Below are 27,500 nucleotides of genomic sequence, written 5' to 3'. Positions count from 1 at the left end.
GATGCCCAAAATTCTCATGTGTATCCATTCAGACTTTATGCAGTAGTTGGGTAATTCCCTTAGTGCCTGTGGTCTTGTAGTTAGCAGAAGGTGAAAGACACCTGTGCTCTTTGGCATCTTATCCATCACAATTTCCTCTACTAACTGTCTAGAAGCTTTGTTTAGTTCATCCAGTCCATCGAGAATTAGAAGAACTCTGAGTGCCAACACAGATCGCACAATGTCCTCATTTGACATGGAGTAAGAAGCACAAGGCATGAGCAAGTTTAGCAACTCAGCAAAGTTTGTAACAAATTTGTTCTTGCATTCAGCATACAAGACAATTTCATAGTTCTCTAGATTTTCAATCTGTGGGTGAGATGTGGGGGACATCTCAGCCCACTCTGCCAGAATGAGTTTTCCAAATGTGCTCTTCCCTGCACCTGCCTCCCCTTCAATTACTATTATGTTGGGCATCTCTCCCTTTTCAGTCTTCTGCACTAGCACAGATTTGTAATCAATGTGAGTTTGACTTTGTGCTTTATCTTCCATTATAACTTCCAAATTTGTGAAAATGGCTCTCACTTTAAGCGTCTCTTTGCCTGATATGAAAGATGCTGGGTCCACGTTTGTCTGGCCCTTTATTTTCTCCTTTACCTCTACCACTCCACTGTTTTTTATATAATTTTCTAAATGCTCTCTTAGCTCTCTGATTTCATCTTGGTACTTGTCAGCATCTACAGGCAGGCCTGGTGCATTCTTTATTTTTTCAATATTGGCATTCATTCTTTTTACTGCGTCATCAATTATTGAGGCTGGGATAGAGTAGCGGCTGCCAGCAGACTCGTATCCCTTCTCCAACAGACTTTGCAGGTTTACAAGCCAGTCAATCATAGCTTTCTCATCTGGAAGTTCCAAACCATGGACAACACTATTTCTCTGTTCTTTAATCATACTACAGTAGTTCTCAAGTTTATTACCTTTAGCTTTCCATTTGTGAGGTTCATTGGGAGGTGCAACCTTATCACAAGCATTCCTGATGACAGCATACAGTAAACTTACATCAAATGTTCTTCCTGAAGAGTCTGCATCAATCGTCTTTCTCATATGAGCATAAAATATTTTTTCGTAATCTGATTCTTCCATGCCTTTGCTCATCAGGTACTCTTTAACTGTTTTGTTTTTATCTTTGGGACATCCTTTCTGAAATACAAACAGGAGGAATGCTTTTCCTTCACAGGCAATACATTTGAACACCTTTAATAGGCGGATGTCTCTTTCATCCAAGCCTCCAGGACTAGGGATTGATGACATGGTGACCAGATTATCATTTAACAGCAATAGACAAATTTCGTGTGGAGTAAGGTCTACTTTTAATATCTTTCTACTGTTTCTGAGTCACTGTATTTCCCACCATCCACTCCAAAGGCTGCACAGTCCATGTTTCAAAACCTGTGAGGGACAGAGAATAAGGAATTAACATAAAAACACTTATTATTGAGATAATTTTACCAATAACATTATCATTAGAAGATACTGATCACTTTTCATATACATACATACATACATAGACAAAGAAAGTGTGTGTGTTTCTACACACAAGTATGTGTCTGGATTGGTGTACTAATTCTTGACTGTAGCATAGCATAGCATACTGCATAGCATACCACGTGGTCTACATCTATACCGCATGGTCTGCTACGGACGCCATGTGATACCCACGTGTAGCCAGGCTCCACCCAAGCCATGCTTGTGCTCTGCGCCCCCCTCTGGTCCGAATAAAAGGGAGGCCGGCTTTGACCCGCTCTCACGCCTTCAGCGACCTTTCCTGTGACCGGGAGTGACCGCTGACCCGGCGGCTGACCGGGCGATCACCAAGCCATGTGGCCGCGCCCAGGCTTGGGCTCGCTGGCCTCGGCTCCCGTCAGCACCACCAGCTTCAGTGCGTTGTCCATATTGCGATTCTCGTGTGTACATTCAAAAGTGCGTATAACTCTTAGAAATAAAGATGACAGCCGCAAATCAGTGTTTTCACTAGCCGCCACCAGTTGTTCAAACTACACTATATAGGCCGTTAAGTACCTTTTCTACTGACTTTGCTCTTCAAGGAAGTGTGCAAATTTCCAACTGGACAAGCACAACTGATGCCAAGTCACTAGCAATACACCATGCCATCAAAAAAGGTGTATTAGTTTTGCTCATTTATTTACTCTGTTTATTACTGTACTGCTGTTTGTGATTAGATTCCACCGCGAGAAATGAGAAAAAAAAAACGTATAAGAAAGAATAATTCCCTAGTGCAAATGATGTATTTGCCGCGCTTCGATTATATCATGAGAAATACAAGTGTCAGCATGATCTTAAAACCTACTCGTACACCAGACATGACAAGACCTCTCTCTCGCCATGCATGTTACGAGATGGCCTTCGAAGGACCCTCTTAGCTCCCGTTTTCTATGACCGACTGGCAGAAGACGTCGCATCTTGTAATGAATCCTAATGTGTTTTTTTTCCTATTCATCTTAATTATTTTACTGTAGTATCATGAATTCATGTATTATATATATGTATATATATATATATATATATTATGTAAACATTATGTATATATATATATGAATATATATATGAATATATATATATATATATATATAAATATATATATATATATATATATATATATATATATATGTGTGTGTGTGTGTGTGTGTGTGTGTGTGTGTGTGTGTATGTATATATATGTATATATACATATATATATACATATATATATTATCATATAACTTTTTAAATTGATGCACAGTTTTGGCACACACTACGTGTTTGGGGAGACTGTTCCACGCTTCAATAGTTCTGTTTACGAAACTATATTTTTTGACATCTTTATCACCTCTTTTTGCTTTCAACTTTTTGTTGTGTCCTCTCGTTCTTCTTGTGTTCAAGATCAAAAAGTCATCTTTATCTATCTTCACTCTTCCTGTAATACAGTTGAACAGAATAATCATGCCCCCCCCCTTTTCCTTCTTTCTTCCAAGATGGTACGTCCTAATTTCTGTAGTCTATCTTCGTAACTCAGATCTCTTAGAGTAGGTGCCCATCTTGTCGCCGCTCTTTGGACTCTTTCCAGTTTGTCAATATCTCTTTTTAAGTGTGGATTCCATACCACTGCACCGTACTCAAGATTTGGTCTTATGATTGCTATAATGATCTTTACCATATCTTCGTTAACATACACGAATGCCCTCTTCATGTTGGCAATCAGGCCTATCATTTTATGGACCTTTTAATTTATATGGTACTTTGGATTTAGGTTTCTATTTATGATTATCCCAAGATCTTTTTCCTTGTTAGTTGTGTTTAATAGTCCATCCCGTAATTTATACAGGAATAGTGGGCGATTTCTACTTTCTGCAAACCTGACTACGTGGCATTTATTGGTATTGAATTCCATTTTCCATGTACAACTCCACGTGAATAAGTTCTCGATGACACTTTGGAGGCATTGGCATGAGACGTTGTCTGTTACCCTCTTTTGTATCTTTGCGTCATCTGCAAACACATTCAGATAACTACCTGGGCTTATGTTTGACTCTAAATCATTGTCGAAAATAGTAAACATAATCGGCGCCAACACCGATCCTTGAGGCACTCCGCTGGTTACTCGTCACCATGTAGAATGCTTTCCTCAAATTACTGTGCTCATTTGGCTTTCATGAAGGTCTTTCATCCATGCGAGTAGTTTGCCTTTCACTGCTCTAATTTCCATAATAGTCTTCTATGAGACACCTTTTTAAAGTCCAAGTACACACACTCCACCCAGCCGTCTCTTTCTTGTAATATTTCAGATACTCTATCATAAAAACAGGAGATTTGTTACCCACGACCTCTAAAACCAAATTGTTTACTTGATATCACTGCGTGTTTTTCAAGCATTTCACCCCATTGCTTCCTAATTATTTTTCTAGCAGTTTGCATACTACAATAGTTAACGAAACTGGTCTCTAATTTAGTGGGATTTGTTTGTCACTGCTCTTATATAAGGGTGTAACATTTGCGAGTTTCCAACTTTTTGGTAGTTTATCTTGTCTTAGTGAATTTTGGAATATTGACAATAAAAGAGTACATAGTTCTTCGGCATATTCCCTGAGAACCCTGTTAGAAATTTCCTCTGGTCCCTCTGCTTCGGTCTTGTCTAATCCTTTTAGTAGATCTTTTATTTCATTCTTTTTGAGGGTGATATTTTCGGTGCACTTTACGTTTGTACGGGTATTTGTCATATCAAAATATGGATCCTGAACAAACACTGACTGAAATTTCTCATTTAAGATTTCACACATTTCTTCCTCCTTATAATATATAATGTCTTTGATGGCGCTAATTTGATCTCTACTCTTAGTTTAACTATTTATGTAGTTACAGAAGAGTTTTGGTTGACGTATATTTGTTGTTAATATCCTTTTCAAAGTTTAATTTCGTCTCTCTCATGGTTTGGGTATACTCATTTCTTCCTACATTATATCTTTCATACGCTGCCTGAGATCTTTGTCTTCAGAATCTTTTCCAAAGAAGATGCTTTTTTTCTCTTATTTTCTTGCATTTGTCGTTGAACAATTCTTTTGCAATTTCTTGCTTCAGTTTTGAATTTTGATATGAATTTATCCACTCCTTTTTAACAGATCTCACAAAATGTTGAATACTGAACATCAAGGTTCTCATCGTCCAGAAGTGTTTCCCAGTTTATGCTACCAAAGAAATCATCTCTTTTGTAATTGTACTTTTCCTTTCTTTCCCTGCTTACGATGAGTTCTTGTAACAGACAGTATTTTGGTTTAATCACTACATGGTCGCTTCTTCCTAAAGGAGGACAGTAATCGATATCCTTAATATCATCGTTATGCTTTGTAAATATTAGGTCAAGCATAGGCCTACTAATCTAGCCCTCTTATACCGGTATGATCTGTGACATTCTGGAAAGGACAATGCTCATTTATGACTTCTAGTAATTTAACATTCCACGAACCTAGTTGCGCTCTGGGTTCGAAACATTCCGAGTCGAGTTTGTGATAAGAATTTCTTTTGAATTGGTTTCCGAAAGTTGTAGCACTTCTTCCATGTTCTTTAGTGTCTTGAATTAGTTTCTGGTAATTTTCTTGTGACCACACCGATGTTTAAGGTGGTATGTATACCGTGGTTATTTTTATGTTTACCCTGTTTGTTTCTACCTCAATTACCTTCATTTCCACTATGGGTTCCTGATTAATTTCTAATTCCTTTGTAATAATTCCTTTCCTTGCTAATATTGGTACCCCCCTCCATTTCCATCTGCTTTATCTTTTCTTCAAATATAGTCTTTCAGTCCTTATGTTACATCGTCTATGGAAGGATCCAGTTTGGTTTCAGTGATGCATATTACATCTGGTTTGTTCATATCAATTATTGTCTCTAGTTCATGCAACTTCGAGGATAATATTTGTATACACCATTTCTGTATAATCTTTCAGTATTAATTCTGGTTGCAGGGTTAATGATTGTCTGTCTCTACATTTTGGTTCCGATAGCATATTTGCTTTGCTTGGGGACCTCTCACCCTCCAAATAAACAAGTTTTTTTTTCCTCTTCAGTCCTTTGTTCATTTTTGTTTTTTACTTCCATTTTTTTTTTTTTTTGTGTGGTTACTCTGTCATCTTTGGTCATATTTTCTCTTATCCAGATTTTTTTTTTATTCCTCATGGGTGACCAGAACTTTGGCTTTCTTTATTATATCAGTTACCCGTTACTTTTAGAGGCCGTTTCTTTCCCTTTTCGAATAATCCCAGCCTCCTGTGAGCTATGATATTCTGCTCGGCGAATTCGGGATTCATGACCTTGAGAATATCTACAATTCATTTCTTGTCTTCGTTGTATCGTTCAATTCCATCTTCTACAACTTTTTCTTCGTGTCCCAATATGACTATGTCCTTGTTTACGTCAGCCAGATTAGCAATATTTCTTGCATGTTGTCCAAGGTGGGATCTGAATTCGTTCTTCTTTATCGTTGCTGCCTGTGTCTTAATTTCTTCCTTTGTGATCTTGATGTCTTTTTCATTTTTTTTCCATTCCATTTACGGCTTTCTTTATCTTTGATACATCAGCATATGTAGCTATCATCAATTTAGTTTCTTCCATTACCTGCGCTTGGCTGCTTGACAAATTACTTTCTGTTTGACAGTTTCTTGTACTTTAACAACTTCCTCAACTTTTTCCTGTAGATTTTTTGCTTCGGTTTCACTACCGTTGCCAATTTTGGTTTCAGCGTCTTCAAACTTTTCCTTTTGTTCTTTAATTTTCAGGTCAGATTTTTCCATATTTTATCTCTGAATAGTTGTGTTTCTACGCAAGTTTTCTGCCAGTTCCTTCAGATTCACATTCTCTTCACGTATTTAGAGGAATTCTGCCACCAGGTTGTCAACCTTGGCTTCAAGAGCCTCAAATCTGACAGCTGCTTCTGCTAACTTCATTTTTCTCGTCTGATCTCGGTTGTTCCTCATTAAACAAACAAAAAACAGAGCTGTACTCACGTCAGTTGTCTCGAGGCGCGAAAAGCTTACCATGCAGGATTCGCGGTCACTTCTCGCCTCCCTCCCCTCCTCTCTCACGTCCCGGCGCACAAAGCCTCACTATCTTTTTTCTTTTTTTCACTTATTCCTTCACTTTTAACCTAAATTTTCCTTTCAACATGAACTATACACATTTACATAAACCCATGGCTAGCAGACTAGACCACCCATTGCTCAATCCTCAAAAACTTGTGTGTGTGTATGTACGTTTGTATATATGTATGTGTATATATGTAAATATATGCATAATGTAGTTATAAGTTTTTATATGTATATATGAATATTTGTATCTATGTATATGTGTATACATACATACATACATATATATATATATATATATATATATATATATATATGTATGTATATATATGTGTATATATATGTATATATATAAGCATACAAATATACATACATACATATATATATATATATATATATATATATATGTATATTTGTATGCTTATATATATATATATGTATATATATACATATATATATACATATATATACATATATATAAATATATATATATATATGTATACACATACATAAATACAAACATTTATGTATATATATATACAACTATGTATATACAGGTATATATGTGTATGTTAATATGGAATGTATATCTATATCGATATCTATATCTATATCTATCTATCACATTATAAGTTGTGAAAAGCAGCCTATACAGCGAGCAGGTTCCTCCAGCCGAAACAGAGCCTACCTGACGCCCATTCTCCTTCTGAAATCACTTGTTACCATCAGGTGGAATTCCAAAACTTACGACGTGCACGAAGCCCCTAAACGTTTGAAGAAATTACCAGAGTGAGTGGCGTACACAGATAACTTCTGTGAAAATGAGTGTCCTCTCATAATATGGTGATGATAGTTAAAGGAAGGAGAAGTGGAATATAGATGAAAATTAATATGACAGTGACAAAGGGACTGAGAGAGGGAAAAGGGACACAGTAAAGGGGGAACACGAACGGGAAAGGATGGAAGAGGGAAAGAGAACGTGATAAGAAAGAGGAGGGAGAAAACGAAGAAATGTAGAGTTGAGAAAGAAAGGGAAAGCGTAAAAATGCATAATAAATGTTGAAATTAACAACTTTTCACATTAATTTAGTCCTACTTCGCAACGAAAGAAAACGTACTGTTTACATTCGCCCGTGGAAACTCAAGCCAACAAGAATTGCAAAATGCCATTTCTAACGACGAATATATATCACATATTAATGAATACGAGTCTGCACCATCAATGCACCCTATACGATAATATGCAAAGTCTTAACGACAGTGTTTACCTCACCTTTTCCCTTAACACACCCTACTACAATCGGCACTATCGCACTTCTGCTCTCATATCTATGCGAACTATAGGACAGGTAACTCAGACCTATGTGCACGATAGGGTAGGTGAATCATTCACAAGGGTATCACACATTCTGCCAAGGAGTACCCCTACACCCACTGATACTGCCGTTCTTCGGCTGACTGACTTTCTGAGAATCTCACTCATAATATAGGATAGAGTGACCACATCACGTGGCCCAGGGTTGCTAGATATGTCTATCCAGTTAGGGTTTACCCACCGAAGAATGAGTGATAGATGGGACTCTATTCTGACGAATGCCGTCTGGACAATCTCCCTTTTAGCTTTATATTGCTGAGCCAGTCCTCCTGATTGTCTTATCAGATGACGTCATGTACTAAAAATAACCGTGAATGAGTTGCCATGCAACGGTTGGTCACCACAACACTACTGTGTTATTACTACAGTGTGCCGGACGGTGATGATATGTGTGAATGGGAAGATGTGGAAATGGCTAAATATGAGAGAGGGAGAGGGAGAGAGGGACACGCAAACGCATATGCACGCATGCACGCGCACACATACGCACGCACATACGCACACACACACACAGATAAGAGAGAGATACGGGGGATATCTCTGACAACCACGCATCCACCGGAAAGGGAAACTGAACAGCGTCAACCCTACTACATCGGGTTCCGTGCGGCCTCCTATTATCTCGGGCGACCTCGTGCCCCATCCCTAATGCAATCGGATCAACCATGTTGCAATATTCTTGTTCAGGTTATCATTCCATTTGGCCCCATACACACCTCGTGGTTCCTCTTCGCTTCCTGGCGTAAAATATCTGATGAACAAAATGAATGGGACTGTTTAGTTGTAAGAGGTACTAACACCTCTTGTTTATAGTGTAGTTTGAATTACAGGTGGCGTCAGTGATACACTATGTGGCTGTTCTCTTTATTGCTAAGAGTTATAAGCACTTAGTATACGACACAAGGAACAGGATATTTGGCGGTGCGGGAGGTCAGGTCAGGAGGTCAGGAGCGACCAGCCCGCCAAGGGGCCGGCTCGTCGAAGGTGCGAGCTGAGTGAGTGAGGGAGGGAGCCCCACGCCCTGCTCGGGCAGGCGACCCCGAGAGAGTGAGAATGAGTCCAGTTGGGTCGTTCTAAGGTCGGGTCTCTTCTGCCCTGGGTTGACCCAGCGCGCCGGACGGCGTGGTATATATTTAGGACAAACATCCGGTACCAACAACAGGCCTGGGTGAAGCGAGGGGCAGCGAGCGCGGGGCACGCCCACGTGACGACCACTCGGGCCGCTAGATATGAATGCACGTGGTTTGTGAGATTGCATGTATTGCACCCTTTATATTAGTGTTAGCATTTTAAATTTCGATTTTTGGTCGATCTTCGTATGACTGCCGTTCGTAGAGTGCGAAAAGCTCCGCGTCCCAGCTGGCTCGCCAAACGTTTCGTGTCCCAGCAGGAAGCACTTGTGGCCGGCCTCGGACCTAGTGGGATCCTGGGCCAATAGGGTTTAGAGACCTATGAATTTGTACTTGAAATTTCCAACTATGTAGGTGTCTAAAGTCAATCATATCAATGCGCATGTAAAAAAAAAAGGGGCGCCGTAGCCAGAATTACAAATCATCACACTATTGAGTTCCAACGTGATATTCGTTACACTTTAGTATAAACAGAGTTGGGCAACAAAACATTTAGCGGCGGCGCACTTCACGGCCCCACAGTTCGCAGGTGCTGCCCGCCATGCCCCGCGGCAAGACCTCGCAGCCAGGGTCTCGCCCGCCGACCCCGGAGGACGCAGGACTTGAGGCTGAACCACCCGCTGGACCAGACCCGAGGTTGGCACCTGCTGGGAGTACCGTGGCTTCGGGAGGTGTGCTGCCAGATGCCGGGGCTGTCCCGGCTGGTGGCTTGGAACTGCACAGCACAACTGGCCCAGTTGGAAGGCCGGCTTATGGACCGTTTAGGAACACAGGTAGGGTACCAGGTGGCACAGATGCAGGCGTTGATGCCAGCAGCCCACGCCGTCCACCGCTGCCGAGGGGATGTTGCCAGCCACTGCTGCGACGCTACCACCCTCGTCAGCCCTCCAGACCCGTAGAGAGGAGGCCGCTGAGCAGCCGCCTCGTCCGCGAGTACGTGGCGTCCTGCTCCTGTAGCCTCGTGCCTGGGTCCTGTGGTGGGAGACCAGCCAGATGCTGATGCAGGAGAGAGGAGAGACGCCCGAGGGCATCAGTGGGTTATGGCCGCTACCTCTAGAGAACCAGCTATGCACATGCGTATATACATGCATAGTTACCTGATAGATAGATTAATGTTTATTTATTAGATAGACAGATGTGCATTTATTCCTGTGTACATGTCTATATACATATCTGTATATATGAATATTTATTACACACACACACACACACACACACACACATATACATATATATATATATATATATATATATATATATATATATATATATATATATATATATATATATATGTATGTATGTATGTATGTATGTATATAGGTTGAGCCTAGCACAATCCTAACAAACTGGCAAATAGTAACATAACTGAAGAGTAATAGTAGTAGTAGTGGTGGTAGTAGTAAAAATAATACTTGCAGTAGTACAGTAGCACTCGGGTCCTGGGGGCACTGAGGCAGCTGGTGCTCCCCTCCCCATCGCCCTCGGGCATCTGACAGCAGACCAGGAGGGGCAGCTGCGTGAAGTGCTCGACCAGTTCCCAACTCTGTTCTCTGGAGACAAGCTGGCAGTAGGTAGGAGCAGGAGTGCACCATTGCATCGTTAGTGGCGTTTAATTGCTCTTGTAGCTAAAATTGTTGACATTTCAAAGCTATATATTTCATATTTTCATTTACTTAATTTATTTTTTCTCTTGAAATGGATGTAATTTTATATCTAATGATTTAATGGGATAATTGCGACCATGATAGAAATCAAATAATCAAGTTTCATAATATAACACGAACTATCTGTACCATTATCGTAAGAAATATTCTACTATTGCTAAGCTTGTTGATGGTGCAATTGATAGAAATTTTATGCTTAACTGAACGGCTTTGCCCATCTTCAATCTTTTGTTTCAATTCCAAACCTGATATTACTGAGGGAAATTTGTTTTACAGTAAAACAAAATCTCTTAATGGAGTTTGAGAAAAATCTTGTAATGGAGTGAAAATATTTACAGTTTCAGACATATTTTTGGACGAATAAAACAACAGGAAAAAGTATGGTTATTGTTATAAAGTTGTGAGACAGTGATTAGTATATAGTGGGCCTGTTTTTTCATCATTATTATGTCTAAATATTTCATTAGGAATGATGAAGCGGTTTCAGGTAGATTTAGGTGTTGCAGTTTCAATAAACTTCACAGCGTTTGGGTTACATTATTTTCCCTTTGGTCTTGTTATGTCATTATCTGAAGATCATCTGCTTCCTCCATCACCCTTGTCAATGTCAGGATTACCAACATTTTCCCTCATTCGAAAGATGTTTCTTCTGCATAACTCGGTTTAGGCAACCACTGCTTCCTTTCCACTCTTTGCTCTACATCTCCCCTGACGATACTGGTATATCACTGCCAGCCATCTTCGCTTTGATCCATTGAAGATAATGAGAAACTATACAGAATTATTGTCAGACCACAAAAAGTTTCTCCTCTCCCTGTCTTCAATACTAACCATTCTAATTTTCATTTTCATTTTTAGATTTCTAGTTATTAGTTGTACCTTTGCACGTCTATCGATTGGGCGATTCCTCTATTTACATCATTATCAATGAAGTCATTTCTAATAGCAAGATAAAACTAGGGCATTACCCAAGCCTACCGAGGAGACATGGGAAACTATAGCTGCATGTCACCAGGGTTTAGAGAACTTCCCAAACCAGAAAGGGGCTGTAGATGGCAGACGAAAAAATGCAGACATCAGAACCAGCTCCGTCATCATTTTTTATAGAGACAACCAAACTTTTTCCACTGTCTTGACTTGCATCTGCGAATACGGATTATAAGTTTATGACACTGGATCGCACAGTAAGAATGGGGCTTGGGTATCTTTTCCCCATTAAAAGCCTAGTGAATGTTTCGACGGATATCTCAATTTCCCCTCCCCTATACCAGCATGTAATGTCCCCATGTCCTGCACCTTATTATTGTAGTGAACGAAGCTTTCCCTTTGGAATCGTACGAGCTGAGACCTAATCCTGGTTCGCAGAATAAAGATGCTTAAAAGACCCATTTCATATGTTACCTCCCACGTGAAAATATGTTGTACAGAGCACTTTTAGGATATTCAACCAGAAATGCCTACGTATAAACGACAGAGCACGCGCATCAATGTTTCTATAATACTGTTGATAACCTCATTGGATCGCTCGTCCCACCGACGCATAGTGGCAAGAGCTAGTGATCTCGACTCCGCGAATGACCTGACACCCACACACACGCACGGTACTCCCCCTCTTTCTACTCCTTTAACTACTGTACTATCATACAATAAATTACCGTTGGAATATGACAATTTACCTCTAGCGAAGAACTTACTAAAAACTTCCACCACAATACAATACCATAGTGCTATACAACCTTTGATGTCTAGCACATTTATTTTCTTGTGTCATTATTACTTACGTACGCACAGTGTTGATGTGATATAAAAAGGAGGGTGATTGAACAGTTTACTCAGGATGGTATGTCACCTTTAGACGGTGTAATGTAGCCAATTAAAAACTGCCCAACAAGGATTCACAGTAGACTGCATAATCCAGTTCAATGACATTTGATGTAAGTCGATAGTCGACAAGTCAGTTTTCTAGACGCTTTTTGCTGCCATTTGTAGGCTTTGGAATAGATTGCCTTCAGAGACTGTAACTTCGATTCTTGATAAGCTTGAAAGATCAGGTAACATGTTCTTTTCTTACGTAAATAGCTGACTTTCTATTCTTCCATTCTTTCTCAGCTGTAGCTTGACCTGCACTGACACCTTTCATGGTATGATTTTTTTTTTTTCAGTGTGGCTCTTTATATAGCTTACAATAATAATAATAACAGTATGTTTTGAATAGTCTCTCTCTATCTATCTGTCTCTGTCTCTGTCTCTCTCTCTGTCTATCTGTCTCTCTCTCTCTCTCTCTCTGTCTGTCTGTCTCTCTCTCTCTCTCCCTCTCTCTCCCCCTCTCTTTCCCCTCTCCTTCCCCTCTCTCTCCCCTCTCTCTCCCCTCCTCTCCTTCCCCTCTCTCTCCCCTCTCTCTCCCCCCTCTCTCTCTCTCTCTCTCTCTCTCTCTCTCTCTCTCTCTCTATATATATATATATATATATATATATATATATATATATATATATATATATCAATCTCCTCTTTTTAGCTGTGCAGTGTATGGGTATCCCAATGAGTGCACTGCCCCGTTGACACGAACTCCGCATCTCCTTCAACATATCCTCATCGTCCCGGAAATCTGCCGTAGGGTCAAGATAGGGTCAAGTGACGTGTCCAAGGTTCTTCAAGGAGGCGATATACTGCAAGGCCATGTTGTGTAGGTATACGGCCGGAGGTATCAACTGCGCCCCCTGGGTTTGATGCGCATACACAGTGTAATTGCTCGTTTGTTTGGGTTTGAGATTCCATTTCCTCACCACGCATATATATATATATATATATATATATATATATATATATATATATATATATATATATATATATATATATATATATATATATTCGTCAATATCGGAGCGGCGGAGGTAATATAGAAAATTACCATATATATATATATATATATATATATATATATATATATATATATATATATACATATATATATATATACATACATATATATATATATATATATATATATATATATATATATATATATATATATATATATATATATATGTCTGTGTGTGTGTTTATACATATACAGATATGTATATACATGGATATATATATATTCATATATACACTTAGATGGATAGATACACACACACACATAAATATATATATATATATATATATATATATATATATATATATATATATATATATATATATATATATATTCGTCAATATCGGAGCGTCGGAGGTAATATAGAAAATTACCATATATATATATATATATATATATATATATATATATATATATAAATATATATATATATATATATATACATATATATATATATACATACATATATATATATATATATATATATATATATATATATATATATATATGTCTGTGTGTGTGTTTATACATATACAGATATGTATATACATGGATATATATATATTCATATATACACTTAGATGGATAGACACACACACACACACATAAATATATATATATATATATATATATATATATATATATATTAATATATATATATATATACACATATATATACACATATATATTATATCTATGTGTGTTTGTGTGTATAAAGGTCAGCATTCGGCAAACTCTGCATTCCATCTGAACCATTTGTTTTCATTTCTCTTCTATCGCGTTTTTCGGTGAATTAACACTGCATGTATGATGTTTCATAAATCACGTGTCTCTAGAAGTAGGCCTTAGGCTAAGACTACCAAGTTTAATCGTAGAGTTATGGCTAAAACAGTGACTCTTTTCAGTATGTGAAACATGGATAATACGAGCTAGAATAACTGGCGTGTAACATAACTGGCGTGTAATAGTAGTAGTAGGGGCGGTAGTAGTAAAAGTAATACTTGTAGTAGTAAAGGCGAGAATAGTAGTAGTAAAATCGATAGTAGTAACAATAAAAGAGAGAGGAGTAGTAATAAAGTCGATAGTAACAATAAAAGGGATAGTAGTAGAGGTAAAATCGATAGTAGTAACAATAAAAGGGAGAGAAGTAGTAATAAAGTAGATAGTGAATAGAAAAACACAATACCGTGTTGATACTATGGTAGAAAAACACACAATGCACAAACTAGTTTGTGCATTGTGGGTTTTTCTACCAAAGTAGATAGTAGCAAAAATGAAAAGGAGAGTAGTAGAGGTAAAATCGATAGTGGTAAGAAAAGAGAGAGTAGTAGTGATAAAGGCGATAGTAGTAATAATAAAAAGGAGAGTAGTAGTAATAAAATCGGTGGTAGTAATAAGAAAAGAGAGAGTAGCAGTAATAAAGTCGATAGTAGTAATAATAAAAGCAAGAGTAGTAGTGATAAAGTCGATAGTAGGAATAATAATGTCAATAGTAATAATAATAAAAGAGAAGAGTAGTAGAGGTAAAATCGATAGTGGTAACAATAGTAGTAATAATAAGAGAGAGTAGCAGTAATAAAGTCGATAGTAGTAATAATAAAAAAGAGAGTAGTAGTAATAAAGTCGATAGTAGTAACAATAAAAGGGAGAGTAGTAATAGTAAATTCGGTAGTAGTAACAATAAAAGTGAGAGTAGTAATAGTAAATTCGGTAGTAATAATAATAAAAGGGAGAGCAGTAGTAATATTATGAAAAGAAGAGTAGCAGAGGTAAAATCGATAGTAGTAATAATAGCAAGGAGAGTAGTAGTAAAATCGATAATAGTAGCATATGATAACTAACACTAAGTGAGTAGGGAAGAAATAAAATAAAGAAAAAAATATATATATAGCCGTATGTAACAACTAAAATGAAACGCCAACCAAAGACAAAAAGAAAGAAAAAAAGAGCGAGAGGAGGAAATTAAGGAGGGGGAAGAAAATGTAAAGCTGGAGGAAAAAAGGAAAGTTTGAATAGGCGATGAAGAGGGAATGGTCGAGATCAAAGAAACGGGAAGGGAAAAGGAGCCAAATAAGAGTCCAAGAGAGGTTAAAGGAAGAGGGGAGAGGCACAGAGAGAGAGAGAGAGAGAGAGAGAGAAAGAGAGACAGACAGACAGATATATATATATTGATAGATCGAGAGAGTAAAAAAAAATGAAAGAGAAGACAGCTGAACTAAGAAGAAGTAAAGAAATAGATTCCATAAATAGCACGAGAATAAGAAATCAATAAAAAAAAACAGAATGAGATAAAGCCATAAAGAAAACAGAGGAGCGACACATGCCTCCTCCCCCTCCCCCGCCCCCCGCTCCATCCACTCCTGCTTCCCTCTTCAACCCCCATCCCCCTATTTCAACCCCCCACCCCAACCCCCTGTGATGTCACCGTGTCCCCCCCCCCTCCTCCCTGCCATCCTCTCTCCGGTCCCTAAAACCCGCCTCCTTCAACCCCCCCACCCTCCCCCCTCCCCCTCAAAGCGTGGCGCCAGGCCTCTCCCCTCTTCCTTCACCCCCCCCCTCCCTCCCTCCCTCCCTCTCCCACCACCTCTTCGCCTCCCTCTGCGGACTCCCTTCAGTTGGCGCGAAGCCTCGACTGCGGCGGGACGTCACGCGCTCCCGATCCGCTGCGGGCCTGAGCACGTGCGTCGCCGAGAGAGAGAGAGAGAGAGAGACACCCTTGTCCTCTGTTTTTTTTCCTTTCGCTCTTCCTCCGAGGGCGTTGTCGAGGGTTTCCGCGCTTCTTAACTACCCTCTTTCGTGTTCCCCAACCTACGTTCCCCTTCCCCCACCCACGTTCCTCTCCCCCCACCCACGTTCCCCTTCCCCCCCTCGATCCGCCTCCGCCCGCAAGCAAGCAGGTACGCCCATGGCCAGAAGCGACGGAGTTCCCGCCAAGTCGAAGGAGGTGCTGTCGCTTCTGCTGCCGTGCCTGCTGGGGAAGCGGGGATGGCGCGCCTCGGCTGATTCGCCATGAAGAGCGGCTGTGCTTGCGCGATGGTGCTCGCGGCGCTCCTCCTCGTGCTCGGGCTAACCTGGGCGCCCTCAGTCACGCCCGCAACGCCGCCCTGGCCATCGCTCATGCCCTCGCCCGCGGCTGTGCCCATGACTGACGCCCATGCCCTTCGACAGCGCCCGGCACCTGCCTCTCCTGGGTGGCGAGTCCCCGGCGCGGCTTCAGTAAGTACGCGGGAACTTTTCGCGGGTTCTCGGTCGCCTTTTCAGGGGGATTTCCCTAGGTTTCCGAGTGGCTTTAGGGGGAAACGCGGCCCGAAGGTCGGTTTTTAGGGAAGTTTCTTTCAAGGCGTTTTTTAAATGGAGTATATATATATACATATATATATATATATATATATATATATATATATATATATATATATATATATATATATATATATATATGTATATATATGTATATATATATATATATGTATATATATATGTATATATATATGTATATATATATGTATATATATATATATATATATATATATATATATATATATATATATATATATATATATATATATATATATATCGTGTGTTTGTATGTGTGTGTGTTTATTCATATCTTATAGAAATGTAAAATCATAAACGGTCTTGAAAAAGATGATGTAGTAAATGTAGCATGAATTTAGCTGATAATATATACGATAATGATAATAAAAGTTGATATACGTGCATTAGGATTGCAAAATGATGATGATGATATGATAATGGCAATTACAACAATAATGATAATATTGATAACAAAGTTCAAAATAATATTAAAGGGAAGGAAGAAAATAATGATAGAAATAAAATTGCATATAATGATGATAACAATAACAATGATAACAATGGTGATCGTAGTGATAACTGATAACAAGAGCAGTAATGATAATGACATTTAGTGATAATGAAAACCATAACAGAAACAATGGTAATAATAGTCATAATAATAACAAAGATAATGATAGTAATGGCGATGATGATGATAATAACTATGCTAATGATAGTAACAATAATGGTAATGATTATGATAATAATAATAATAATAATGATTATAGTAATAGTGAAAATGATAATCCTAATAGTAATACTGGTAATGATTCTGACGATAGTAATGACAATAATAATGGTAAAGATAATAATGATAATAATAGCAATAATGATAACAATGATAGTAATAACAACAACAATAATAATAATAGTAATAATAATAGTAATAACAATAATAATAATAGTAATAATAACAGCATAAATAACATTAACCTCAAAAGAAGCGGGATTTAAACAATAATAATAAATATTCTGTAAATATCTGGAAACTCACTTGGTCTACCCGAAGAGTCATGTTCTGGCGCAGATGACACAGCCCCACGGTCTGTCACGTGTGTCAGAAGTGTGTCATACCACAGAGAGTTCCATGTTGTGTCGAGATGCTATTTGAACAAAAGTTATGTTCTTGTTTTCATTTTTTTTTTTTTTTTTTTTTTTTGGTTATTTTTACTTTTTTGAGGAAATGTGGAATTTGATTTTCGTATTAATTGTTTTGCTCAGAACAGTTGACTGACAAATATTTACTAATTATCGTGTTTTTATTAGCAATTATATACACCATTCTTTCAATTATTTTATTTTTAATAATGGATATGAACATTATTTTTTGTTTTTTATTTTCTGTTTTAATTGTTTAGCTTTGTTTAGTAGGTCATTTTCACCGTATTTTCTTTCTGTTTATTTTTTTTTTCTATTTCTTTTTTTCTCCCACGTTTCCATGCGTTTCTTTCTTCACTCTGTTTATCATCTCTCTTTCTTTCCCTTTCTCTCTCTTTCTCTCTTTCTCTCTCTCTCTCTCTCTCTCTCTCTCTCTCTCTCTCTCTCTCTCTCTCTCTCTCTCTCTCTCTCTCTCTCTCTCTCTCTCTCTCTCTCTCTCTCTCTTTCTCTCTCTCTCTTTCCTCTCTCTTCTCTCTCCATCTCTCGCTGTCTCTCTCGCCCTCTCTCTCTTTCTCTCTCTCTTTCTCTCTCTCCCTCCCCCCCTCCCTCCCTCCTTTTCTCTCCCTCCCTCCCTCCCTCCCTCCCTTTCTCTCCCTCCCTCCCTCCCTCCTTTTCTCTCCCTCCCTCCCTCCCTCCCTTTCTCTCCCTCCCTCCCTCCCTTTCTCACCCTCCCTCCCTCCCTTTCTCTCCCTCCGTCCCTCCCTCCCTCCCTCCCTCCCTCTCTCTTCCTTCCTCCCTCCCTCCCTCCCTCCCTCCCTCCCTCCCTCCTTTTCTCTCCCTCCCTCCCTCCCTCCTTTTCTCTCTCTCCCTCTTTATCTCCTCCATAAATATCTCTTCAACAAACGAAACTACACTCCGTCTCGCTCTGACACTGGCCGCCATGTTTGTGTGTTGACGACGCAATAAACGCACAAACCGTCGCCTCTGTCTTATCGAACACCTTAAACACGGGATGGAATAGCATCGCCGGAACTCTTTCGTTGCTCTTAAATCCGGTTGCCTTTTTGGTGTTTTGTTTTTTTTAAAGGATTTGATTGTGTGTGGGGATTGGTTTGAATGATAATTATGAAGATTATGATAATGGTATACTAAATAATATACTAAATAATATAAATAATAATTAATAATAAATGGTATACATATACATGGTATACTAAAAAATAATGAATAAACAGAAATTAGGATTATGGTTATTATTAAATAGGGGAATAATTATATGTCGTTTTCATAATTATAATAATGATGTTGATGGTTTTGATGATAATGATGATTATTATTATCGGTCGCATATTATACGTGTTATTATATTTCAAAAATATATTCGTTGTGACTTCAATTGACATCATATTACGAATTCGCCAGAACCCTTTTCTTAATCTATAACAACCATTGTTATTGTTATCGTTGTTATCATCATCATCATTAATCTCATTATTATTACCATTATAATCTTTATCATCATTATTATTGTTTTTGTTGTTATTATTATCATCATCATCATTACTGTTGTTGTCATTATCAGCATCACCATCATTATCACTATCATCCTTACCAGTGTCATTGACAGTATCATTTCCATTCTCATTATCATCATCATCATTATTATTATTATTATTATTATTATTATTACCATTATTATTATTATTATTATTATTATTATTATTATCATTATCATTATCATTATTATTATTATTATTATTATTATTATTATTATCATTATTATTATTATCATTATTATTATTATTATTATTATTATTATCATTATTATTATTATTATTATTATTATTATTATTATTATTATTATTATTATTATTATTATTATTATTATCATTATTATTATTATTATTATTATTATTATTATTATTATCATTATTATTATTATTATTATTGTTATTATTATTATCATTATCATTATTATTATTATTATTATTATTATTATTATCATTATTATTGTTATTATTATTATCATTATTATCATTATTATTATTATTATTATTATTATTATTATTATTATTATTATCATTATCATTATTATTATTATTATTATCATTATTATTATTATTATTATTATTATTATTATGACCTACATCATAATTCTGCCTGTGTTCCACCCGTTGGTTAGCACGTTCTGCCCCATTGATGAAATGAACGGGAGGCAAGTACACACTGCACAATAGTAGTTGGACCGTCAGTTTATGCACGTTATTTACACAACTATCCGAGGGGGATAGTCAAGAAGGAAGGTAGGCGAGGGAGAAGAAAGGAAGGGAGGAGAAAGAAGATTAAAAGAAGAAAGGAAGGGAGGAGAAAGAAGACTAAAAGAAGAAAGGAGGGAGATAGTCAAGAAGGAAGGTAGGTGAGGGAGAAGAAAGGAAGGGAGGAGAAAGAAGACTTAAAGAAGAAAGGAGGGGAGGAGAAAAGGAGAGGGAGGTAGAAAGTAGAAAGGAAGAGAGGAGAAAGAAGACTAAAAGAAGAAAGGAAGGGAGGAGAAAGAAGACTAAAAGAAGAAAGGAAGGGAGCAGAAAGAAGACTAAAAGAAGAAAGGAGGGGGATAGCCAAGAAGGAAGGTAGGCGAGGGAGAAGAAAGGAAGGGAGGAGAAAGAAGATTAAAAGAAGAAAGGAAGGGAGGAGAAAGAAGACTAAAAGAAGAAAGGAGGGGGATAGTCAAGAAGGAAGGTAGGCGAGGGAGAAGAAAGTAAGAGAGGAGAAAGAAAACTTAAAGAAGAAAGGAGGGGGGTGGAGAAAGGGAGAGGAAGGTAGAAAGTATAAAGGAAGAGAGGAGAAAGTAGACTAAAAGAAGAAAGTAAGGGAGAAAAAAAAAGACTAAGAGAAGAAAGGAGGGGGATGGAGAAAGGGAGAGGAAGGTAGAAAGTAGAAAGGAAGAGAGGAGAAAGAAGACTGAAAGAAGAAAGGAGGGGGATGGAGAAAGGGAGAGGAAGGTAGAAAGTAGAAAGGAAGAGAGGAGAAAGAAGACTAAAAGAAGAAAGTAAGGGAGGAGAAAGAAGACTAAAAGAAGAAAGGAAGGGAGGAGAAAGAAGACTAAAAGAAGAAAGGAAGGGAGGAGAAAGAAGACTAAAAGAAGAAAGGAAGGGAGGAGAAAGAAGACTAAAAGAAGAAAGGAGGGGGATGAAGAAAAGGGAGAGGAAGGGAGTTTAGAGTAGAAAGGGAGAGAGGAGAAAGAAGACTTAAGGAAGATAGGAGGGGGATGGAGAAAGGGAGAGGAAGGTAGAAAGTAGAAAGGAAGAGAGGAGAAAGAAGACCGAAAGATGAAAGGAGGGGGATGGAGAAAGGGTGAGGAAGGGAGCTTAGAGAGGAATGAGGAGAAGGGGAATTGAAGAGAAATGGGGGGAAGGGGAATTGAAGAGAAAGGGGGGAAAAGGGAGGAGACTTAGAAAGGAAAGGAGGATAGATAAGGGGATAGGGAGGGAGACTCAGAGAGAACAGGAGGGTTAAGGGAGCAAAGGAGGTGGGGGAAGTTGAAGTGGAACAGGAGGAAGGCGGAAGGGGAGCAGATGAAGAGCTCAAAGGAAAAGGAGAGGGAGAGGGAAAGAAAATGGGAGAAAGTGGAGGGATAAGGAAAGAAAATGGGATAAAGAAGGGAGAAGGAAGTGGAGGGAGATGGAAAGAAAATGGGAAAAGGAAGGGGGGAGGAAATGGAGGGAAAGGGAAAGAAAATAGGAGAAAAAGGGGGAGGGAAGTGAAGGGAGAGGGAAAGAAAAAGAGAGAGAAAGCGTAGGGAGCAGGAGGGAGAGGGAAAGAAAATGAGAGAAAGAAGAGACAAGAAGTGGAGGGAGAGGGAAAGAAAAAGAGAGAAAGAAGAGAAGAGAAGTGGAAAGGAAGAGGAAAAGGAAATGAAAATATAGAAAGGCAAGGGAAGTATGAAGGAATGAGAAAAGGAGAGAGAAAGAGAAAGATGGGGAGAAGCGATTCACCAGTGACCTCAGCATCCCTATTACTTGAGGAGAGAACCCAGCCGCACTGTCATTTTTTTATGCCATGACAATTATCAAGAATCAAGGCCAAACATTTGATAAAGTGGTTCTATTCCTTCTTGAACCACTATTTAGTCAAGGGCAGAGGAGAGAGATAGGAAAGGGGGGGGGGGGAGTGGAGGGTTGCAGGGGGAAGGGAGGGAGAGGGAGAGAGTGGGGGTTGGAGGGGGAAGGGAGGGAGAGGGAGAGAGTGGGGGTTAAAGGGGGAAGCGAGGGAGAGGGAGAGAGTGGGGGGTTGGAGGGGGAAGGGAGGGAGAGGGAGAGAGTGGGGGTTAAAGGGGGAAGCGAGGGAGAGGGAGAGAGTGGGGGTTGGAGGGAGGGAGGGAGAGGGAAAGAGTGGGGGTTAAGAGGGGGAAGCGAAGGAGAGGGAGAGAGTGGGGGGGTGGAGGGGGAAGGGAGGGAGAGAGGGAGAGAGTGGGGGGTTGGAGGGGGAAGGGAGGGAGAGGGAGAGAGTGGGGGGGTTCAAGGGGGAAGGGAGGGAGAGGGAGAGAGTGGGGGGGTTGGAGGGGGAAGGGAGGGAGAGGGAGAGAGTGGGGGTTAAAGGGGGAAGCGAGGGAGAGGGAAAGAGTGGGGGGATTAGAAGGGGTAAGGGAAGAAGAAGGAGAGGGAGAGAGTGGGGGTTAAAGGGGGAAGCGAAGGAGAGGGAGAGAGTGGGGGGGTTGGAGGGGTAAGGGAAGAAGAGGGAGAGAGTGGGGGTTAAAGGGGGAAGCGAGGGAGAGGGAGAGAGTGGGGGTTGGAGGGGGAAGGGAAGAAGACGGAAAGAGTGGGGGGCTTAGACGGGCAAGGGAGAAAGAAGGAGAGAATGCGGGTTGGAGGGGGGAAGGGAGAAAGAGGGAGAGAGTGGGAGTTACACATTGGTATCTTGCCTTTCCAAAAGTGCGAAATCAATCAAAAGTAAAAGTTTAAGTAGTAGATAATGTTAGACTAAGTAAGAGCTTAAGGAAAGTATTATAAGTGTGACATAGAACATCGTCTGGAGATTATATCATTGTATATTTTCGTAAAATTTATTGCACAAAAAAAAAAATAATTAATGTGTAATAAAACTGCAAATCAACCTTTCTTGTGTGTTATTGTTATTATTGTTACTATTATTGTCTTGTTCTTTTTCTTGTTATCATCATATCATTATTATATTATTATCATCATTTTATTATGATTGTTATCATTATTACTATTATTGTTGTTGTTGTTGTTGTTGTTGTTGTCATCATTTGTATCATTAATGTTATTACTATAGTGCATTAATATTTTAGTAATTATCCCCCTTCTCTCTCTCTCTTTATCTATTTATCTATCTATCTATATATCTATCTATCTATCTATCTATCTATCTATCTATCTATATATCTATCTATTCATCTATCTATATATCTATCTATCTATCTATTTATCTATATCTATCTATCTATCTATTTATCTATATCTATATCTATCTACCTATCTCTCTATCTATCTATTTATCTATATCTATCTATCTATCGCTATCTTTATCTCCCGTCCCTTCAAAGTTTAGTGCAGTTCTGGAGGAATAAAAAAAAAAGAAAAAAAAACAGATATATTAGTGGAAGATGCGTAAGATGAAGTTAAAAAAAGTGGAGAAAATAGAAAAAAAAACGTAACCTTTTTTTCTGTTTTTGGCGCAGTGAAGGCAGACGAAACGGGGGAGAGGGGAAGGGGGAGGGAGGGGGGGGTGCACGAAGGAAGTAGGGTAAGGGAAAGGGGGGGAGAGTGGGGGTTGGAGGGAGAAGAGGAAGAGGGAGGTAGTGGGGGTTGGAGGGGGAAGGGAGAAAGAGGGAGAGAATGGGGGTTAAAGGGGGAAGGGAGGAAGAGGGAGAGAGTGGGGGGTTAAGGGGGGAGGGAAGAAGAGGGAGAGAGTGGGGGGTTAGAGGGGGAGGGGAGGGAGAAGGAGAGAGTGGGGGTTGGAGGGGGAGGGAGGGAGAGGGAGAGAGTGGGGGTTGGAGGGGGAAGGGAGAAAGAGGGAAAGAGTGGGTGTTGGACGGGGGAGGGAGGGAGAGGGAGAGAGTGGGGGTTGGAGGGGGAAGGGAAAAAGAGGGAGAGAGTGGAGGTCGGAAGGGGAAGGGAGAAGGGAGGGAGAGTGAGAGAGTGGGGGTTGGAGGGAGAAGAGGAAGAGGGAAGTAGTGAGGGTTGGAGGGGGGAGGGAAGAAGAGGGAGAGAGTGGGGGGTTAGAGGGGGGAAGGGAGGGAGAGGGAGAGAGTGGGGGGTTGGAGGGGGAGGGGAGGGAGAGGGAGAGAGTGGGGGTTAGAGGGGGAAGGGAGGGAGAGGGAGAGAGTGGGGGGTTGGAGGGGGAGGGGAGGGAGAGGGAGAGAGTGGGGGAAGGGAGGGAGAGGGAGAGAGTGGGGGCTTGGAGGGGGTGGGGAGAGGGAGAGAGTGGGGGGTTGGAGGGGGAGGGAGGGAGAGGGAGAGAGTGGGGGGTTGGAGGGAGAAAGAGGGAGAGAGTGGGGGTCGGAAGGGGGAAGGGAGAAGGGAGGGAGAGGGAGAGAGTGGGGGGAAGGGAGGAAGGGGAGACTTTTTTTAACTTGTGAAGTGACGCGGAAAGCTCGTTTACACTCATCTATTAGGAGCTTATCTGTGTTGGGGTCACCTCACACACCCTCCCTTCCCGCCCTCGCTCCCTCTTCCCTCTTCCTCCCTTTCTCTTCCCTTTTCCTCCCTCCCTCTCCTCCCTTCTGTCTTCTTTCTTCCTCCCTCTTCTCTCTTCCTCCCTCTGTCTTCTCTCTTCCTCCCTCCCTCTTCTCTCTTCCTCCCTCTCTCTTCTCTCCTCCTCGCTCCCTCTTCCCTCTTCCTCCCTTTCTCTTCCCTTTTCCTCCCTCCCTCTCCCTCCCTTCTGTCTTCTTTCTTCCTCCCTCTGTCTTCTCTCTCTTCCTCCCTCCCTCTTCTCTCTTCCTCCCTCCCTCTTCTCTCTTCCTCCCTCTCTCTTCTCTCCTCCTCGCTCCCTCTTCCCTCTTCCTCCCTTTCTCTTCCCTTTTCCTCCCTCCCTCTCCTCCCTTCTGTCTTCTTTCTTCCTCCCTCTGTCTTCTCTCTTCCTCCCTCTCTCTTCTCTCTTACTCGCTCCCTCTTCCCTCTTCCTCCCTTTCTCTTCCCTTTTCCTCCCTCCCTCTCCTTCCTTCTGTCTTCTCTCTTCCTCCCTCTGTCTTCTCTCTTCCTCCCTCTCTCTTCTCTCTTCCTCGCTCCCTCTTCCCTCTTCCTCCCTTTCTCTTCCCTTTTCCTCCCTCCCTCTCCTCCCTTCTGTCTTCTTTCTTCCTCCCCCTGTCTTCTCTCTTCCTCCCTCCCTCTTCTCTCTTCCTCTCTCTGTCTTCTCTCTTCCTCGCTCCCTCTTCCCTCTTCCTCCCTTTCTCTTCCCTTTTCCTCCCTCCCTCTCCTTCCTTCTGTCTTCTCTCTTCCTCCCTCTGTCTTCTCTCTTCCTCCCTCCCTCTTCTCTCTTCCTCGCTCCCTCTTCCCTCTTCCTCCCTTTCTCTTCCCTTTTCCTCCCTCCCTCTCCTTCCTTCTATCTTCTCTCTTCCTCCCTCTGTCTTCTCTCTTCCTCCCTCCCTCTTCTCTCTTCCTCCCTCTGTCTTCTCTCTTCCTCCCCTTCTCTTCTCTCTTCCTCCCTTTCTCTTCCCTTTTCTTCCCTCCCTCTTCTTCCCTCTGTCTTCTCTCTTCCTCCCTCCCTCTTCTCTCTTCCTCCCTCCCTCTTCTCTCTTCCTCCCTCTGTCTTCTCTCTTCCTCCCTTTCTCTTCCCTCTTCCTCCCTTTGTCTTTTCTCTTCCTCCCTTTCTCTTCCTCCCTCTCTCTTCTCTCTTCCTCGCTCCCTCTTCCCTCTTCCTCCCTTTTCTTCCCCCTTCTGCCCTCTTCCTATTTTTCTCTTTCGCTTTCCTTTCTTTCTGTTCCTTCTTCTTTTCTTCGTGCCTCTCTCTTCCTCCCTTTTTTCTTCCTTCTTCCTCCCTCTCTCTCCCTTCTTCCTTTCTTTCTCTTTTCTTTTCTTCCTTCTCCTGCACCTCTTCTCTCGCCCTCCTTCCCTCCCACTTCTCTCTCTCCTCTTTATCTTCCCGCCTACTCTGTCTCTTCTCCCTTCTCCTGCTCCCTCCTCCTTCTCCCTTTCCTCACTCCTTCTCTCCTTCTTCTATCCTTCTCTCTCCTGCTCCCTTCTCCTTTTACATTCCCCCTTTCCTTTCGTTACTCCTTCTCTCTTCCTGCCTCCTCCATTCTCCCTTTTCTCTCTCCTCTCTGTCTCCCCCTACTCTCTCCCTTCTTCTCCCTTCTCTTGCTCCCTTTCTTCCTCCTGTTTTTCTCTCCTCCCTCCCTCTTCCCTCCTCCTCCCTCCTCCCTCCTTCTCCTGATCCCTTTCCTCCTCCTACATCTCTCTCTCCCTCCCTTTGCTTACTCTTTCCCTTTCATCTCCTTCCTTCTCCCTTTCTCCGTCTTGCTCTCTCTCTCTCCCCTTTCTTCCATCTCGCTTTTTCCTTCTCCTTCTCTACGCTTACTCCTCCCCTCTTCTTCTGTTCTTTCCTTCTCTTTTTCCACTTCTTCCTCTTTCGTCTCTTCTTCTGCTGTTCCTTCCTACCTCCTCTCTCCCCTTCCTTACTCTCTCCCTCCACTCCTCCTCCTCGTTTCATCCCTTCCTCTGTTTACTCCTCTTCTTCTGTCCTCCTTACCTTCCCCCATTCTTCCTTTCTCCTTCGACCTTCCTCCTATTCCTGCTTTACTTCGTCTCTCTGGCTCTCCTTCCTTCCTTCTTCCTTTCCTTCCGTTCGTCCTCCCTTTCCTTTTTTCCCTATTTCCTCCTCTACTCCGTTTTTCTTTTCATCTCTTATTTCCCTGTTCTCTTTCTTCCTCCTTCCTTCGTTTTCTTGTTCCTCCCTTTCCTTACTGTTCCATTCTTCTTCCTTCCTGCGTTTTCCTCGTCCTTCCTCTTCTCCTTGTTCTTTTCTCCCTCCTTCCTCCATTTCTTTCCCACTTCCTTCCTTCATTTCCTTCCCCCTTCCTTACTTCGTTTCTTTTCTCCCTCCTTCCTTCTTCCTCCGTTTCTTTTCTCCCTCCATCCTTCATTTCCGTTCTCTCTCCTTCCTCCGATTCCTTCCTCCCTCCTTTCTCCGTTTCTTCCTCCTTCCTCCGTTTCCTCCGTCCCCCCTTTTTCCATTTCTTCCTCCCTCCTTTTTCCGTTTCTTCCTCCTTCCTTCATTTCCGTTCTTCCTCTTTCCTCCAATCCACCCCCCCCCCGCCCGACACATCCGCGGCATCTGCTCGTTTTTTTTTTTTTTTTTTGCCGCCCTATATTTTATGTTGACCTTTTTTGTAGATGTGTTATTTTCTCTCTTTTTTCTATTCCTCCCTCC

The 27,500-nt window shown here is 40.8% G+C and overlaps 2 protein-coding genes across 2 annotated transcripts in view; one reads left to right on the top strand and one right to left on the bottom strand.

Annotated features, from left to right (window-relative positions):
• Positions 1-8,081, bottom strand: part of LOC113811440 (uncharacterized) — a gene marked incomplete at its 3' end in the record, with an annotated part of 9,339 nt that extends 1,258 nt beyond the window's left edge. The window contains 2 exon segments of the mRNA XM_027363196.2: positions 1-1,431; positions 7,888-8,081. The exon segment at positions 1-1,431 is cut by the window's left edge and continues 828 nt beyond it. Coding sequence (XP_027218997.2) covers positions 1-1,293 — 1,293 coding nt within the window.
• Positions 8,082-16,277: 8,196 nt separating this feature from the next.
• LOC113824150 (isthmin-2) overlaps positions 16,278-27,500 on the top strand; it is a 76,295-nt gene continuing 65,072 nt past the window's right edge. The window contains exon 1 of the mRNA XM_070117302.1: positions 16,278-16,874. Coding sequence (XP_069973403.1) covers positions 16,668-16,874 — 207 coding nt within the window. The 5' untranslated portion in view covers positions 16,278-16,667. The remainder of the gene's footprint in view (positions 16,875-27,500) is intronic.

The sequence above is a fragment of the Penaeus vannamei genome, chromosome 40, assembly GCF_042767895.1.
Source record: "Penaeus vannamei isolate JL-2024 chromosome 40, ASM4276789v1, whole genome shotgun sequence".
Classification (NCBI taxonomy): Eukaryota; Metazoa; Arthropoda; class Malacostraca; order Decapoda; family Penaeidae; genus Penaeus; species Penaeus vannamei.
Note: the sequence above shows the minus strand (reverse complement) of the source record. Positions and strands in the feature narration are given on the sequence as shown.